The sequence below is a fragment of the Eretmochelys imbricata genome, chromosome 17 (assembly GCF_965152235.1).
Source record: "Eretmochelys imbricata isolate rEreImb1 chromosome 17, rEreImb1.hap1, whole genome shotgun sequence".
Taxonomy (NCBI): domain Eukaryota; kingdom Metazoa; phylum Chordata; order Testudines; family Cheloniidae; genus Eretmochelys; species Eretmochelys imbricata.
The window spans coordinates 2,372,921-2,389,618 of record NC_135588.1 but is presented as its reverse complement, the minus strand read 5'-3'; the positions used below and the strand labels follow the sequence as shown (position 1 = coordinate 2,389,618).

The window sequence follows — 16,698 nt, the reverse complement described above, 5'->3', positions numbered from 1 at the left end:
GGTGCTAAAAGGAGCACTCAAGGAAGACAAGGCTGTTGCAGAGAAGCTACATTAATTTTTTGCATCTGTGAGGTTGTGAGGGAGATTCCCACACCTGAGTTATTCTTTTTAGGTGACAAAAATGAGGAACTGTCCCAGACTGAGGTGTCTGTCAGTAGAGGAGGTTTTGGAACAAATTGATCAATTAAACAGTAATAAGTCACCGTAACCAGGTGGTATCTCCCAAGAGTTCTGAAGGAACTCAGATATGGAATCACAGAACGACTAACTGTGGTATGTGACCTATCGGTTAAATGCGCCTCAGTACCAGATGCCTGGCGGAGAGCTAATGTAACAGTGATTTTTTAAAAAGGCTCCAGAGACGATCCCGGCAATTACAGGCCAGTAAACCTAACTTCAGTACCAGGCAGACTGGTTGAAACTATAGTAAAGAATAGAATTATGAGACACACAGATGAACGTGATTTGTTGGGGAAGAGTCAACATGGACTGTGTAAAGGGAATTCAGGCCTCACCAATCTGATAGAATTCTTTGAGGGGGTCAACAAGCATGTGGACAAGGGGGATCCAGTGGATAGAGTGTACTTAGATTTTCAGAAAGCCTTTGACAAAGTTCATCACCAAAGGTTCTTAAGTGAACTAAGCCATCACGGGAGAAGAGGGAAGGTCCTTTCATGGATCAGTAATGGGTTAAAAAACAGGAAACAAAGGGTAGGAATAAATGGTCAGTTTTCACAGTGGAGAGAGGTAAATAGGGGGGTCCCCAAAAAATCTGTACTAGGACCAGTGCTGTTCAACATATTCATTAGTGATCTGCAAAAGGGGGTGAACAGTGAGGTGTCAAAATTTGCAATCAATATAAAATTACTCAGGATGGTTACCTCCAAACAGTTACTCTTTTGCTTCAAAGAGCTACAAAAGGATCTCCCAAAATTGGGTGACTGGGCAACAAGGGCAGATGGAATTCAGTGTTGATAAATGCAAAGTAATGCACATTGGAAATCATCATCTCAACTATACTTACAAAATGATGGGGTCTAAATTAGCTGTGACACTCAAGACAGATCTTGGAGTCATTGTGGAGAGTTCTCTGAAAACGTCTGCTCAATGTGCAGCAGCCGTCAAAAAGGCGAACAGTGTTAGGAACCATTAGGAAAGGGATAGATAATAAAGTGGAATAATGCCACTGTATAAATCCATAGTACACTCCCACAGCTGGAATACTATGTGCAGGTCTGGTAACCCCATCTCAAAAAAAGATCTCTTGGAATTGGAAAAAGGACAGAGAAGGGCAAAAGAAATGAGTAGGGGTCTGGAATGGCTTCCATAGGAGGAGTGATTACAAAGCCTGGGACTTCAGCTTAGAAAAGAGGCAACTAAGGAGGATACGACAGAGGTCTATGAAATCATGGTTGGTGTGGAGGAAGTGACTAGGGAAGTGTTATTTACCCCTTCACATACCACGAGAACCAGGGGTCACCCAATGGAATGAATAGGCAATGGGTTTAACACAAAGGAAAGGAAACGCACGGTCAACCTGTGGAACTCCTTGCCGGGGGTGCTGTGAAGGCAGAAGTATAACTGGGTTCAAAAAAGAATTAGATCAGTCTATGGAGGATGGTCCATTAGCCAGGCTAGGCAGGGACATAACCCCACACTCTGGGTGTCCCTAAATCTGACGGTCAGAAGCTGGGACTGGATAACAGGGGCTGGATCACTCGATAGTTGCCCTGTTCTGTTCATTCCCTCTGCAGAACCTGGCCCTGGCCCCGTCAGAGGACAGGACACTGGGCTAGCTGCCCCATTGGTCTGACACAGTCTGGCCGTTCTTATGACAAAGGCCTGGGGGGGCCACACTACCTGTTCCTGCAGGTGAGTGCCCCTGTGGTGGGATTCCTCTCTGCAGCGTGAACACCCACGTTTCTGGGGCAACTCAGAGACAGCAAAGGGGCTACGGAGGCATCTGCAGGAGTGGCAGGTCGGGATGATGTCAGACGGGACTGGGGCAGACAGACACAGGAAGCAGCAGGGTCTGTAGGACACACGTTTCTGGCTCTCATAGAATCATAGAATATCAGGGTTGGAAGGGACCTCAGGAGATCATCTAGTCCAACCCCCTGCTCAAAGCAGGACCAATCCCCAATTTTTGCCCCAGATCCCTATGAGTTTCGTGTTTCTGTCTCTCAAAAGATATTTACTATAAACAAATTCAGCTATAAAGTTTAAACTATAAAAAGGCTGAATATTTCTATTCCCAGACACCTAGATACATTATCCATCTACACAACGGCCATCTAGAGAAGTGACAGCTTTAAGCCTTCCCCTCCCGCATCCCACACTTACAACTCTTTATGTAACAGCTTGTAATTGATGATTTTGTCAGCAACTCCATTCCTATTTCTTGTAACTTGCTGCAGCTTTCTGTTCCACAGGCAGCCAAAGGCCCCTGCTCTCCTGCAGGTGATGCCATGCTTTCCCCTGTGCTTGGAGTGACCTTCCAAACTCCAGTCTCAACCCGCCCCTCCTAGCAAGGGCCCAGCTCACTGTGCTCCCCAGACCCCTTTCTCCCACCCTTGTTTTCCTGTCCAGTCTGCAAGTTCTGCAGGGCAGGGGCTGCAGCTTCCTACGTGCAGAGCCCAGCACAACAGGGGTGCTACTCGCAGAGCCACAACAATGCGACATTCAGCCTTCCGAGAACAGCCCCCGCACGCCCAGCTGGGGTTGGCATTTTTCACCCTGTTATGTAGTTTTCCTTTGCATTGTTCAGCAGCTGCCATGCTCCACCCCAGAAGTGGCAGGGTGAGGTGGCATTTCACATACATACATATGGAGGGTAATGTAGACACCCATCAAATCTGGAGTGCTGCAAAAATGTCCTGGTTTATTGTCTTAGCCTCAGCACCCAGGCTACAACCCCGCCCTTCATCCTGGGGACGGGATAATGGAGAAGCTAACGGCACTTGTCCTGTCCCCCCCGGTGAATGCCCTCTGTCACTGGCTTCCCCACGTACAGCCAGCTCACCATTGGCACCAAGGTGCTAGAGAAAGGCAAGAGCAGGGTCACGCATCTCTTTGCAGGGAGGTGAGCTCAGCATGGCTCGGAATCAGGCTGGAGCTTTGAATTGTTCCCACTCCGAACGTGCACAGAGATTTCACTAGTGTTATTTATGTGTGTTCTAGGGTCCTGGCTTTTCTGGACAGAAGGAGCCATTATGATTCTGTAGCTAACCCAGGCCACAGCCTCTCAGCCAGTGACTCCCAGAGCAGCTGTTTCAGACTTATTTGCCTCAAGCACCAGCTGAGCTCAGGGCCCCATTGTGCTGGGTGCGGAACATGCCCCACAGAGCTGTACAGAGCAGACACGGGGCGGGGGGAGGGAGGGGCGGAGGGGAAGTGACTTGCCCAAGGTTACCCAGCAGGACAGTGGTGAAGCTGGGAATGACACACAGGCCGCCTGACTCGCAGCCCGGTGCCCTGCGCTCTGGCCCAGTACAGATCTCCGTGACGGTGTGCCTAGGCTGCATGCTGTTCCAGCCGCAAGCAAGCCTTTATCGCAGACACCTCCCCAAGGCAGCGTCAGTGCACCCTGCCTGATGATCTCCGTCCGCAGGGGCCGAGGGCCTTGCCCACCAGGCTTGGGCTGGCACCTAAGAGGGCAGCCCCTCATTCTAAAGACTAGGGAATGGACGGTTAAGTACCAAAGCTCAGCTGTGAGCAGCCCCCGGGCATGAGGCTGGGAGCCAGCCGCAGGGGAGTGGGTTCCCCCAGAGTAGAGCCCGGGCCCATGTATTGACCAGGCTTCTCCCCGCTGATGGCGCGTAGGTGGGCAGAGGCTGGGCTGTGCGCTGCGCATGGGAAGTGGCACAGATGGATGCTTTGGAGGCAAAGCCCCTGGATGTTTCAGAGCAGGGCCCAAGCTGCAGAGCTGGCTTCTGGGTTTGGAGCCACGGCTCCTGACTCCCAAAATGTAGTGGGGTTGGGAGCGGCGGGGTGGACCAGCCAGCTATTGCGGTGTGGGGTGGGGGGAGAGAAACCCAATTCCACTTTAACTCTCAGCTTTCCCTGTGTAGCTTCCTCCTCCACTATCTTATCTGGATTCCAGACCTGGAGGCGGCTGCTGAGCAGAACTAGCCCTGGGTGTGAGGTGCCAGGCCTGGAGAGCATGAGGAAATGTGAGGAGGACACTTAGGAAGCTCTCCCAGGCATTGGGGGGGGGGGGGGGGAGAATAAGAGCGAGGGGGAGGGGAAGACAGCTCAGCTCAGGGACCAGGCAGAGACTGGGTGACTTTCATCATCTGCTGCAAAACCAAGCCCCAGGGTAACCCGCACACCTCCTGGGTGTGGTGTTTTGTCCCATCTGGTGGCACCAAGACCAGAGAGCCTATGAGTCTGCTCTACAGCCAGCTGGCTTTTAGCTCCTGCACTAAGCTCCAGAGGTCCCAGGTTCGATCCCACCCACCAACACCCAAGGTCTGTCGGCGTTACACCAGGTCAGGGCCCGGTTGTGCGAGGGGCTGTGACAAGTGACAGAGACCCTCCTGCCCCAGAAAGCGCCTGCTCCGGGTGTCAGAGAGGCCAGGCCCGGTGGTGGGGTGGGGGTGGTGTGCAGAAGTCCCTGCCAGCCCCATTGCAGCCGGTGCTAGATCGGGGGTCTGTGGGTCGCACCACAGAGGGTGTAAAGGAGGAGAAGGTGGCATCTTTACAGATGGGGATGAGGATTTTCCCCACGCACGGAGGGCAATGGGGGAGAGCAGCCAGCTAGGCAGCCCCACCTCCGAAATCCTGGAAGAGTGGGCGGGGCCAACCCGAGCAAAGAACTCGCCTTCGGGGGGGGGGGGGGGGCACGGAGCCAGGAAACCGCTGAAGGGGGGACAGCAAATAAATGGTCACAGAGCGGTGGGGGTCAGGCTCCTAGGTGGGGAACAAGGGAAGTGGACAGGCCGGAGGAGAGAACCCTGGACAGCGCCGGCTGCTGCAGGGAGGCAGCCGAGGAGCCAGCAAGCAGGCCCTGCGCAGGCAGGTCAGTGCCATGGCCTCCAGCGTGCGATGGGGAAACTGAGGCACAAAGTAGCTGGGGTGTGACTCGCCCCGGGCCAGGGAGCCGGGCAGTGGCAAAGCGAAGGCGAGAAGAGTCCTGGCTCCTAGCCCCGCTGCCACCAAAGCTGGGAACAGCCCCTGAGTCCCGGCGGCCCGGCCGGGGCGGGCCAGGGCGAAGCTCAGCCCGGCAGCTGCCCGCTGCCCGCCGCCCCTGCGCGCCGTGGCTGCGCGGCGCTGCGCCCCCGTGCGCTCGCCGCTCCATTTCCTCCGGCAGGCCGGGCCTGGGGGGAGCCTGCGCCGAACCCCTCCCTGCGCAGGGGCCGGGCTTGCGCCGCTTCCTGCAGGAGCTGCGCCGTGGGAGCGGCGGGACCCCGGAGAGCCCGGCCCGGCCCCACGCTGGCCCAGAAGGCCCTGCCCGCCTCGCCGCTGAGGATGTCCCGGAAGGCGCCGCGGACCGAGGTGTGCGCGGACTGCAGCGCCCCAGGTGAGGGCTCCGGGCCTCCCCCGGCCCGGCCTGCGCGCACGGGCTCGTCCGCCGCCGGGGGGCTGGGCAGAGCCGGGGGGCAGGCCCCGCGGGGGGCCCCGCTCGGTCTGGCGGGGGGGGGGGCGGGAGCTTGTGCGCTAGGGGCAGAGGGTGTCAGACCCCCCCGCAAGCCGCTCCCCACTGGTGCAGGGCTCTCGGGGGGCGGGGCAAGGGGGTGCCTGGAGCCCCCCCTTGGCTCGGCTCGGCTCGGGTGCAGAGCAGCTGGGGTCTCTGGGGAGGGGGCTCCCGGTGAATGCCCCTGCCAGTGCTGTCCTGGGCACTCGCTCCCCCGACACTGGGCTGCAGGGGGTGGCCAGGGTGGGAGCCCTAGCAGAGCCCGGGCACCATCGCACCTGCCCCTCTGGCAGCCCCACCCCGGGATGGGGCTCTGCTGCCCGTGTGCCGTCTGCAGGGTGGGCCAGCAGCTGGGCTGGCTGGTGGGTTCCACCCCTAGGGGCTCCCTGGGGCAGGACGCGGATCCCTGTTCGTGTTTTCCAAACCGAACGGTGCCCCCCAGCCCCGAGGAGTCTCCCAGGCAGGATTCCCCGGCGTGGATTTGGGTCGGGGGAGCGTGGCGGGGCAGAATCAGGCCGACACTGGCTCCTCGCGCTGGCCCCGGCCTGGGAGAGAAGGTGCATTTCTCTGCTGTGGGGCCCGGCAGTCGAACAGCAGTGAGGTCATCGGAAGGACTGTGGTATCCGAAGGCCTCGTGCCGAATGAGCGTGTCCGTTTGTCCGTTCATCGCACTGCCAGGCGTTGGGCCGGAGCGCGGCGTGTCATGAGAGACCAGGTCGGAGCTGCTAGTGGTACCTCCCCTCCTGCGACGCTGCCTCCAAGCCACGGCGGCGCAGGCCCCAGGCCAGAGGGTCTGCCTTGCCAATGGGGCATAGCTGGAAGCATAGTCCCCTATGGCAATGGAGATTTGGGGGTCCTTCCCTTCGCTACAGGAGGGTCCTAGGCCCTGCGAGAGCGCCAGCTAGCCAGCTCAGGCCTGGCATGGATGGGAAGGAAGATCTCCCGTTAGCATGGTGCCTCACGTGTGCCAGGGCGTGTGTGGGGTGGGAAGGGGTGGAGATGCATGCCGCAGTGCTTGGTGGTACAGAGCACCACGGGGTGGCCCTGGAGTCGTGCCCCAGTGTCTCACGCCAGGGCCGAGCGCAGCAGGGATTCCTCGCTGTGGAACTGGGAACCAGTTCCTTCAATCCGTATCCACGTGAGGAAATGAGTTATAAAATCCGGCGGGGCTGCTTCCTGCAGACAGGGGGGCCCAGCGCGTCCCCGGCGGGAGGTGGGTGTGTGCGCCCATTGTGAGCCTGGCCTCGGGGTGGGCAGGAGCTGTGTGAGTGCTTGGCACCCAGGCACAGTGGCATGTGCGTTCCCAGCCCACTTAGAGCACAGCATGTGTGTTGCCCCCTCCCATTCCCAGAGGCAGTTCCCCTCCCGGCGAGGCAGCTGGAAAAGGCCAGTAAGCACCAACAGAGGCCCTGCCCTCTGTAGGTGCAGGGTCCCTCTGGGCACCCCGGGGTGCTGAATGTTCCCGCTGGCCCCTGCAGTTCAGTGGGATACTGCGGCCCTTGCTGGCTCTGGTACTTACACAGTCCCCTGCGATCTCTCCTGCCCCCTGGCAAGCAGGGCTTGTACCCCATCGTACAGCTGGGAACACACACGGCAACTCCCTGGGGGAGCAGGACTTGAACCCCCGGCCCAACCTTACTCCTGAGCATGAGCTTGCTGGTGCCTGGGTACCCCCAGCAGAGGTGGGATGTGGGGTGCGGGGGCCCTACCCTGTCTCCTCTGTGCTACGTGGAGCACGTGCTTGGCTAGGACGGGCCTGTGGTGTGCACGAGTGGGGGGCTCTGGGGGCTCCTGAGCAGGTGCCCAGCGCTGCCGACTGCCAGATGTGGTGAGGTGGGAAGAGGACACCCCCTGCTGGGACCTCCTCCTCCTCCTCCGGCTACACTGTCATGGACATGCCGGACAGGAGGAGGTGGTGCCCAGGGCCTGCCTGGCTGTCCTGGTGCTGGGTAGCACCGTGAGCAGGCTGGGGCAGGGAGCTCCAGCTACGGCCAGGCCATGTTTCCAGTGGCTCAGGGTGGTGACCATGGGACCAGCATCGTCTCCCCTGCGGGGTGGCAGAGGTGATCTCCGGGATCCTACTGCAGGCAGAGGGAGCTGCCTGCTGGCCCCTGGGGGTCCCTACTGCCCCTGCGCTGTGGCCTGGGCAGCCCGAGCGGAGATCCCAGGCGAGGTGTGGGATTGGCCATGCCGGGCCGGGGGCTCCTGGCCGCAGTCCCCCATGGCAGCGCGCTCTGTTCACGGTGGCGGCCGCGAGCCCAGAGACACAGATGCAGCTGGTCTTGCTGCCAAGGCCACTTGTTCCTGTGCATCTGCATGCCTGCGAGGTGCCCACGCTTGTCCTGCGGGGGGGCGTGACACGCTGGCTGCGCAGGGCATTTGCCTCATCCCTCATGCTCCTCCTCTGCAGACAGCCAGGAGAGGCCTGCGTCCTCTGGCCGTTGCCTGATACTGACGGGGGCCTCCGTACCCCTTCCAGGTAGCTCTGGGACCCCCCCACATGCTGCTCGCCCAGCAGCTCTGCCCCCCACCCCGGTGAGCAGGGCAGAGGCTGGGGGCAGGGCTGGGGGATGCTGCCTGGGTGCTCCGGGCATGGCGAGTCAGCAGCGCAGCTGGGGCCGGTCCATGGGCCAGGCTCCTCTCCAGTGCAGCCAGGAAGGAAGCATGGGGGGGGCCTGCTCCATCCGCAACAGCCAAGCTTCCTCTGCAGGGACAACAGGGGAACTCGGCCCTGGGCCCCGGTGCCAGGGCTGGGGGGAGGCGCTGCTGAGAGCCTGGGCTATTGCCCCCCACCCCCTGGCATTCGGCTGCAGGCCTCGTGGAGGGCTGGGTGTCCTGTCACCCCCTGCACCCCGGCAGGCCAGGCCCCGTCCCCATTCGGCAGAGGCGGCAGCCCATGCAGAGCCAGAGGTGGAACCCAGGAGTCCTGCAGTGTCCACTATGCCCCCGTTCCGGCCTGTTATCCAGTGTGGCTTGGCAGGGGGGTTCCCTGCATGATCAGTGCCTGCCCCACAGCGTCTTTGCAGGGCTGTGAGGCTGGGAGGGCCCAGGCCTGGCTGCCTCTGTGGGCCGTCCCTCCCCGCTGAGTTGGTGTGAGTCTGGCTGGGCGGGGCTGCCCCTCTCTCCCACTGGTGAGCCGGCCAAGTGGCCATCTCCCACGTTGGCCAGACCACGCAGCCTGAGCCCTGCAACCTCCTGGCTTGAGCCTCCCCAGCCGCAGGCATATCGGAGGCTGATCGCTAGGACCCTCTGCCAGTGGCGACCCCAAGCTGCCTCACTCGGGTGGGCTCCTCTGGCCCCCGCGCTCATGAGCATTGAACCCCCTTGGCAGCAGGGCAGATGGCTCTCCGGGGGCAGAGACCGGACTGGCCCCAGCACAGGGGTTCCCAGCCTGGCAGAGCACCTGGCCTGGGGCGGGGACTGACGGGGCAGGAATGTCCCCTGCACTATCCCAGGGCTTTGTCTGGCACCCCGCCCGGAGCAGCAGGGCTCCTGGCCCTTCCCCGGGGGCCCATCCCCCTCTCTCAGGGCGAAGGGCTCCTGGCTTTGCCTGTCAGGGCTGTGCCGCTTTGGGTGTGCACCTGTGTTATTGTGTCCCGGGGGGCTCCCCTTTCCCTGCGACCGGCCCGTTCGGGGAGCCCTGCCGACGGGGGGGCTGGGTGGCATGCTGGCTGGTGCACCGGGAAGGGGGTTGGGGCTCAGCCTGTGCCCAGGGGAAGCCTGGCTCGTGGGCTCCTGCCTCCCCCAAACACTTGGGAGGCGCCAGCCTCCCGTGGGCGCTCCCGCAAGCCAGTGGGTCTGGATGCATTGCAGAGCTGGGGGGGGGGGGGGCTGGCACTGGCACTGCTCCCTCCTCAGGTTCCTTCATGAAGAATTTAGCTCCTTCCCATGACCAGATCAAACCTCTTCCCCCAGCCCAGCGCCGGCCGGGCTCTGGGATCCGGCTGGGCTTCCGCGAAGGCTTTGTCCTGGGCTAGTCAGGCCTGTCACGGCCACCCCTGCCAGTCCCTTCTCAAAGCTCCCTCTCTGCCAGGATTGGGGCCTGGTTCCAGCACTGGCTCCTGGCCAGATTGCTGGGCTGGGCTGGGTGGGGCAGAGCACGGGGGCTCTGGCCCAGTGCCCAAACAAGCGGCTTCCCCAGTGGCTGGTGGGCCTGCCCGGCGGTGGGTGGGCCCGTGGCTGTGCCGGGAGCCTGCGGACGGCCCCTGTGGCTTGTATCTGACTGGCCCAACTCACTGGGATTTGAGCCCAGCAAGGGGCTCTGAGCTGGGGCCGCAGCTTCCCCTGTGCCCAGCCCGTGCTAGCCGCAGGTGCACCATGGTTCTGGGCTGGGTTGGGTTGTGGGGCGTGGAGCTGCCTTCCGCTGGGCAAGGTGCCGACGGGGCCAAGGGCAGGCGGGGGTCAGTGTGGGCAGTGTGGCTGGATGGGGGGTGATGGCAGCGCGGGAGCTGGGCTGGGGTCTTTCCCCTGGGCTCCCGTGTTGGACTGGGGCAGCCCCTGGCTGTCTGGATGTGCTGGGGTCCGTGGGCTGCTCCGGAGAGCTCTGTCAGGACCCCAAGGGCTGCGCTCGGGGCTTGGGGGGGCCATGGAAGGGCAGCCTCCCCCTTGCTCTGGCTCTCGCGAGGACACTGTGCCCTTGGCTTGTGACTCTCTCCTGTGCAGCAGCGCGGGGCAGATGCAGGCCTGGCTGGGGGCCGGAGCCACCCGCCCGCTGAGCAGAGTTCCAGGCAGGGCACCGTCACCTGCGCTTCTCCGGCCGTGGGGGAGCCCTGGGCGCGGCCTCCTCCCCCCCAGCCTGTGTGTGGCCTAAGGCAGCTCCTGCCTCCAATTCAGTCCCTGGCTGGCTGCCTGTGCAGGGTGCTGGGCTGCGGGAAACCTTGACCTCCTCTTGCTCTGCCCCCCAGCCTGGCAGAGGCTGAGCTCAGACCACCCCCCTTTGCTTTGCAAATGGCTGGTTTGAACTTTGCAAGCAGCATTTGCATAACATGTCTCTCCAGCTCCCAGAGCCTGGGGAGGGCGGCCAGACTGGGCCCCACGGGAAGGGACAGAGATGGGGGCTCCACCGGTGCTGTCCTGCAGACTGGAGCAGCTGGGTGTGTGTGGGAGGGGGTAGTGGGTTGGGATTTTGGGGCACTGTCAGAACTGTGGGGGCTGGGCTGTGGGGTGGGATTGAGGGGCAGGGCTGGGGGCAGAGGCAGGGCGAGGATAGAGGGGCCGTAAGACAGGGCTGGGGGGGGGCAGGGCTGAGATAGAGGGGCTGTAGGGTGGGACTGGGGGCCACAGGGCTGTGATAGAGGGGCCGTGGGGCGGGGCTGGGGGGGCAGGGTTGGGATAGAGGGGCCGTGGGGCAGGGCTCCGGGGGCAGGGCTGAGGGGCAGGGCTGGGATAGAGGGGCTGTAGGGTGGGGCGGGGGGGGACAGGGCTGGGATAGAGGGGCTGTGGGGCGGGGCTGGGATAGAGGGGCTGTGGGGCGGGGCTGGGGGGGATAGGGCTGGGATGGAGGGACTGTAGGGCAGGGCCGGGATAGAGGGGCCGTGGGGCAGGGCTCTGGGGGCAGGGGCAGAGCTGGGGGAGGTTCCCGCACAGGACAGCATGAGGGGGAGGCCCCTGGCGGTGTTCAGGGCACACGCACATGCCGTGGCAGGCGGGGCCTGGCCCTGGCTCTAGTTCTCCCAGGGACCTTGCCGCAGCTGTTGCGACCCCTGGCCTGGCTCCGAGGGAGGTGGCCGCCCCCCCCCACAGTCCCCGTGTGACCTGCCCTGTGTCCTAGGGAGACCCCCCATGGGTGCAGCCCCCGGCGCCACCCTAGCCAGGGACTCCCCTTGGCTGCCACCCCCTTCCCAGGAGGCTCAGGGGACGCCCCCGGGAACCTGCTCTGCTCCCCGCTGGACGTGGGGCTGCAGCGGGCTGGCGGGGGTGGGGGCGGCGCTGACGCAGGCTGCAGGAATCAAGGCCGGGCGGCAGAGCCGGGAGGCTTCCAGGGGCCGTGCCGGGCACAGCTGGGCCGGCCTGGCATACGGCCGCCAGCACAGAACTGCCTGGGGGCAGAGTAAATGTCTCCTCCTCCCACAGTGCCTGAAAGCCCCCACCATGGGGCAGGCCCCCTATAAACACCAAAGAAAGGTCGGGAGTGAGGGGCACCGGCAGGGCGGGGCGGGGTGGGGAGCCGGGGGCTGGGCTAGCAGGGGCTGCGGGTCGGGAGTGAGGGGCGCCAGCAGGGCTGGGCGGGGTGGGGAGCCTGGGGCTGGGCTAGCAGGGGCTGCGGGTCGGGAGTGAGGGGCCCCAGCAGTGCTGGGGGAGCCCGGGGCTGGGCTAGCAGGGGTTGCGGGTCGGGAGTGAGGGGCACCGGCAGGGCTGGGCTTGGGGTCAGGAGCCTAGGGCTGGGCTAGCAGGGGCTGCGGGTCGGGAGTGAGGGGCACCGGCAGAGCTGGGCTGGGGGTCGGGACTGAGGGGCACCGGCAGAGCCTTTGCGTGCCCCTTAGTGGTCGAAGAGGGCCCCTCTGTGGGGCTGGGAGGGTGGATTCCGTGCCCCCCACCCTAGGCCTGGCTCAGTGGGGCAGTGCACAGCACCGTGGACCCTGGGGGAGCAGCTGCATGCTCGGTGCCCATGCTGGGCCACCCTGCTCGTGCCCTGCCCTGCCCCGGGGGGTGCCTGCCGGAGCTGATGCCCGGCCCTGCCGCGTGTGAGAGAGCTGGGGCGGGTGCTCCCTGCAGCCAGGCTGGGCTCCCCGTGGCGCGGGCCGTGTGCCCCTCCGAGCGGGGGCAGGGGAGTGGGCTCTGAGCCGCAGTGCTCGGCATCTCAAGTGGCCTTTTGTTCTCGGGCCGAGTGCTGGTGCCAGGACAAAGGGCTCCGTTCCGGCTGGGCTGGGGGAGGGGCTGGTGTTCCCATGCGGGCTGTGGGGCGAGCGTGGCACGGGAAGGCTCTGGGGTGGGGCAGGGGCAGGAGGGGGCAATGGGGCTGTTCCCCTGGGAAGGGGCAGTGGTACAGCACCCTGGGGCGGGCTGTCTGCTCCGTGGCCCCCGCCCGCTGGCCTCCCCTGGCAGCTGGCGGAGCGGTGGGTGCTTGGCTCCCAGGCACTGGGTTACCCTGGCTGTCCAGCCGAGGTGCGCTGAGCCTGGGCCTCGGGGCTGGCCTGCTGGGGGGTGGTCGGGCACAGCTGGGAGCCTGGTGCCATGTGCGCCAGGCACATGGGAATACTACTGCTGCTGGCCATCGGCTCGCCCGGGCAGAGCTCAGTGGGGTGGAGCTGATCCCAGGGGCCCGGGGAGAGGGCAGGGGCCGGGCTGCTGGCCCGTTCCTCCCCGTGTATTCCCTGGGGGCAGGGGCGAGGCGGGTTTCTTTCCCCACAAAAAGCAGGTACCGGGGTCCGAGCACAGGGCTGGGAGCCATCCCCTCTCTCCAGCTGCTGAGAGCTCCCCCAGTGCGCTGCGTCCTGCACCCAGGGCTCCCCACACTGCTCTGTGATGCTGATGCTGCCTGGGGGCCCCCCGGCACCTGGCGCGGCCCTGAGGGAGCGACACGTGGGCGAGGAGCCGGGAATAGCTCTGTGTGTGGGAGGCTGCCGGGTGGGGGAGGGCGTGAAGCCGGCTGTGCTCTGAGCTGGCAGAGCTGCTCTGGGATTGGGGTGCAGGCCCGACTGGGAGCGCTCCCCCCTGTCTGCTGTGAGGGGCATGAGTTCAGTGAGTCACTCGTCTGCCCCGGGGGGTACCGTGTGCGCCGAGTGGGGGGTCACCCCTGTGTGTCCATGGAGAATACGGGCCCTGAGAACGGGGCAGGGGCTCCCAGCAATCCCTGTGCCCGCCACGACCTTGCAGCCAGTTGTGTCTCTGCCCTGAGCCCCCTGGCGGGGCAGGGAGGGGGAAGCAGGCAGCTTGGGCGGGGGGGGGTGCTGAGAGCACACAGCTCCTGGGGGGCTGCGACTGCAGCAGCCCCCTGGATTTAACTCGGGCAGGTGCTCGAGCAAAGCAGCTCTGAGCCCTGGCCTGTGACTAGGCACCAGTAGCCAAGTGGCTGGTTTGAGGGGATGGGCCACAGTGGGCATGGGGGGCCTGTCCCAGGCGGTGCCAGCTGTGCCCAGGGGGCACTGGGCTGCTCCTGCTTGGTGGCTGGCGGGCTGCGTGGACGTCCCTGAATGCGCACTCAGCCCCTCCGTGCCCCCGGGGATGGCTGGTGAGTATATAATTCCTGTGGCCATGCAGCTCGGGGAGCCTGGCTGTGCACTGGGGTCGGGCAGCGGGGGCTGCTCTGTACCCTCCACCGCACCCCCCACAAGCCCCGGGGCCCCGGCAGGGTCGGCCTTCCAGGGAGGCTCCTGGAAGTGATGGTGGAAAACCAAAGGCCTGTCTGAGCCAGCGGGGAGCCCCAGCCGAGTGCTGCCCTGGGGCTGGCACCTTCTGCTCGGCTTGGCCATGGGTGGGTGCCCGCTGTGCCCACTGGTGGGTGTGCAGGGCTCGTCCCCCGGGCCTGCAGAACCCAAGCCAGTGCCCCCCTTTCCCGGGCCTGACGCCCCTGCAGACCCACGCTGCTCCCTGCCTGGCTCCGTGCCTGCCCTGCCCCCCGGCTGGGCTAGGCATGGCTCAGCTTGGCCCCCGCATGGGAGCGGGCCCTGGGCAGGATGAACAGTCCCTGCTCCCAGGCCGCCCCAGGCCTGGAGCCAGGTTGCTAGGGGAAACCTGAGGGTTTCCCTAGCTACGCCTGAGCCCCTTAGCTGTAGCTAGGGAAACCTTAGCAACCGTCCCCATGGCAGCCGATGGCGGGGAGCAGCCAGATGGGCCCTGGGAAGCTCTGGGCAGGGACGGGTGACTGACACCCCCAGACAGCAGGGTGGGAGGGGTAGGTGCCCCTGGAGGCGAATAGCAGAGCAGCATGGGGGTTGGGGTGGGGGGGGCAGTGCCTGGGGCTGTCTGGGCTCTGCACGTGGGGGAGGGGCGTTGGTGCTCCCCCGCTGGCATATGCTCCAGCTTCTCCCACGCTCTGTCCGCTGGAGCCCCCTGGGGGCCCCCCGCCCATTCGCTGCACTTGTGCCACCCCAGAGTGACACGCCCCAAGCAGCTGCCCCCTGGGCCTGCTCCAGCTCCGGGGGTCGGGGCTCTGCTCTGGCTGCTGGCCACCCACCCTGGGGATCTGGAGCCTGCTGTGAGTCCCTTGGTGCTTCACAAACCCTAATTAAACCTCACATTGAGATGGGACTTGTCCCCGGTCACACACTGAGTCAGTGTGAGAGCTGGGTAGAACCCAGGAGTCCTAGCTCCCAGTCCCTCTGCTCTAACCACCAGACCCCGCTCCCCCCCAGAGCTGGGATAGAACCCAGGAGTCCTGGCTCCCAGGCCCCCCGCTCTAACCCACCCCCCTCTCAGAGCCAGGGCATTTATCCCTTACTCACCAGCTTGTCTGGAGTGCTCTAGGCCTTTGTGGCCGAGTGCCCGGCTGGCATTTACCCAGTGCCCACCCTGGGTCTCCTCACCTTTGGGGCGAGGGCCCAAGCGCTCATGAGGAAGGTCCCCTCCTGCCAGGCTGGGCCAGCCACCGAGCCCTTGGCAGGTGTCCCCGGTGGGGGCCGTGGTACTGGCGTGTGCCAGGCCTGCAGGAGGGGCGTCTGACCCATCTCCTGCCCCTGCAGACCCTGGCTGGGCCTCCATTAACCGCGGCGTGCTGATCTGCGACGAATGCTGCAGCATCCACCGCAGCCTGGGCCGGCACATCTCCATCGTCAAGCATCTGCGCCACAGCCCCTGGCCCTCCCCGCTGCTGCAGGTGGGTGTGGGCAGCGCCCGGGGGGGGGCACCCCGAGCCCCATGGGCGGGGGGAGGGGCGCTGGGGGTCTGTGCGGCTCCCCCTGCCTGGCACTGCCCGTGGGTGCGCTGCCTGATGCAGCGTCTCTGGGAGCGGCAGGTTGGTGGGGCTGGTGCTGGGATTATTCCGCGTTCCAGCAGCCGCGACTGGTCCCCTCCCGGACGGACGGCCCTGCCTCGCCAGTGGGTTCGTGCCCATGGCTTGCTGGCCTCAACGCCCCTCCCCCACCTTCCCGCTGCTGGGGTTTGGTTCACGTTATTTTTATTGTGTAACCCGCCCTGCTAGCCCAGCCCTGGTGCCCCTCACACCCGCCCCGCAGCCCCTGCTAGCCCAGCCCTGGTGCCCCTCACGCCCGCCCCGCGGCCCCTGCCAGCCCAGCCCTGGTGCCCCTCACACCCGCCCCGCAGCCCCTGCTAGCCCAGCCCTGGTGCCCCTCACACCCGCCCCGCAGCCCCTGCTAGCCCAGCCCTGGTGCCCCTCACGCCCGCCCCGCGGCCCCTGCCAGCCCAGCCCTGGTGCCCCTCACACCCGCCCCGCAGCCCCTGCTAGCCCAGCCCTGGTGCCCCTCACGCCCGCCCCGCAGCCCCTGCCAGCCCAGCCCTGGTGCCCCTCACGCCCGCCCCGCGGCCCCTGCCAGCCCAGCCCTGGTGCCCCTCACGCCCGCCCCGCGGCCCCTGCCAGCCCAGCCCTGGTGCCCCTCACGCCCGCCCCGCGGCCCCTGCCAGCCCAGCCCTGGTGCCCCTCACGCCCCGCCCCGCGGCCCCTGCCAGCCCAGCCCTGGTGCCCCTCACGCCCGCCCCGCGGCCCCTGCTAGCCCAGCCCTGGTGCCCCTCACGCCCGCCCCGCAGCCCCTGCTAGCCCAGCCCTGGGGCCCCTCACGCCCGCCCTGCAGCCCCTGCCAGCCCAGCCCTGGTGCCCCTCCCTCCCGCCCCGCGGCCCCTGCTAGCCCAGCCCTGGGGCCCCTCATGCCCGCCCCGCGGCCCCTGCCAGTCCAGCCCTGGTGCCCCTCACGCCCGCCCCGCGGCCCCTGCTAGCCCAGCCCTGGGGCCCCTCCCTCCCGCCCCGCAGCCCCTGCTAGCCCAGCCCTGGGGCCCCTCCCTCCCGCCCCGCAGCCCCTGCTAGCCCAGCCCTGGGGCCCCTCCCTCCCGCCCCGCAGCCCCTGCTAGCCCAGCCCTGGGGCCCCTCCCTCCCGCCCTGCCAGCCCAGCCCTGGGGCCCCTCACGCCCGCCCCGCGGCCCCTGCCAGCCCAGCCCTGGCGCCCCTCCCTCCA

At 65.3% G+C, this 16,698-nt stretch overlaps 1 protein-coding gene across 2 annotated transcripts in view; it reads left to right on the top strand.

The window, feature by feature from the left end:
* Positions 1-5,415: 5,415 nt before the first annotated feature.
* Positions 5,416-16,698, top strand: part of GIT1 (GIT ArfGAP 1) — a 28,879-nt gene continuing 17,596 nt past the window's right edge. For both annotated transcript variants that reach the window (XM_077836423.1, XM_077836422.1), the window contains exons 1-2: positions 5,416-5,521; positions 15,256-15,389. In XM_077836423.1, coding sequence (XP_077692549.1) covers positions 5,470-5,521; positions 15,256-15,389 — 186 coding nt within the window. In that variant the 5' untranslated portion in view covers positions 5,416-5,469. The remainder of the gene's footprint in view (positions 5,522-15,255; positions 15,390-16,698) is intronic.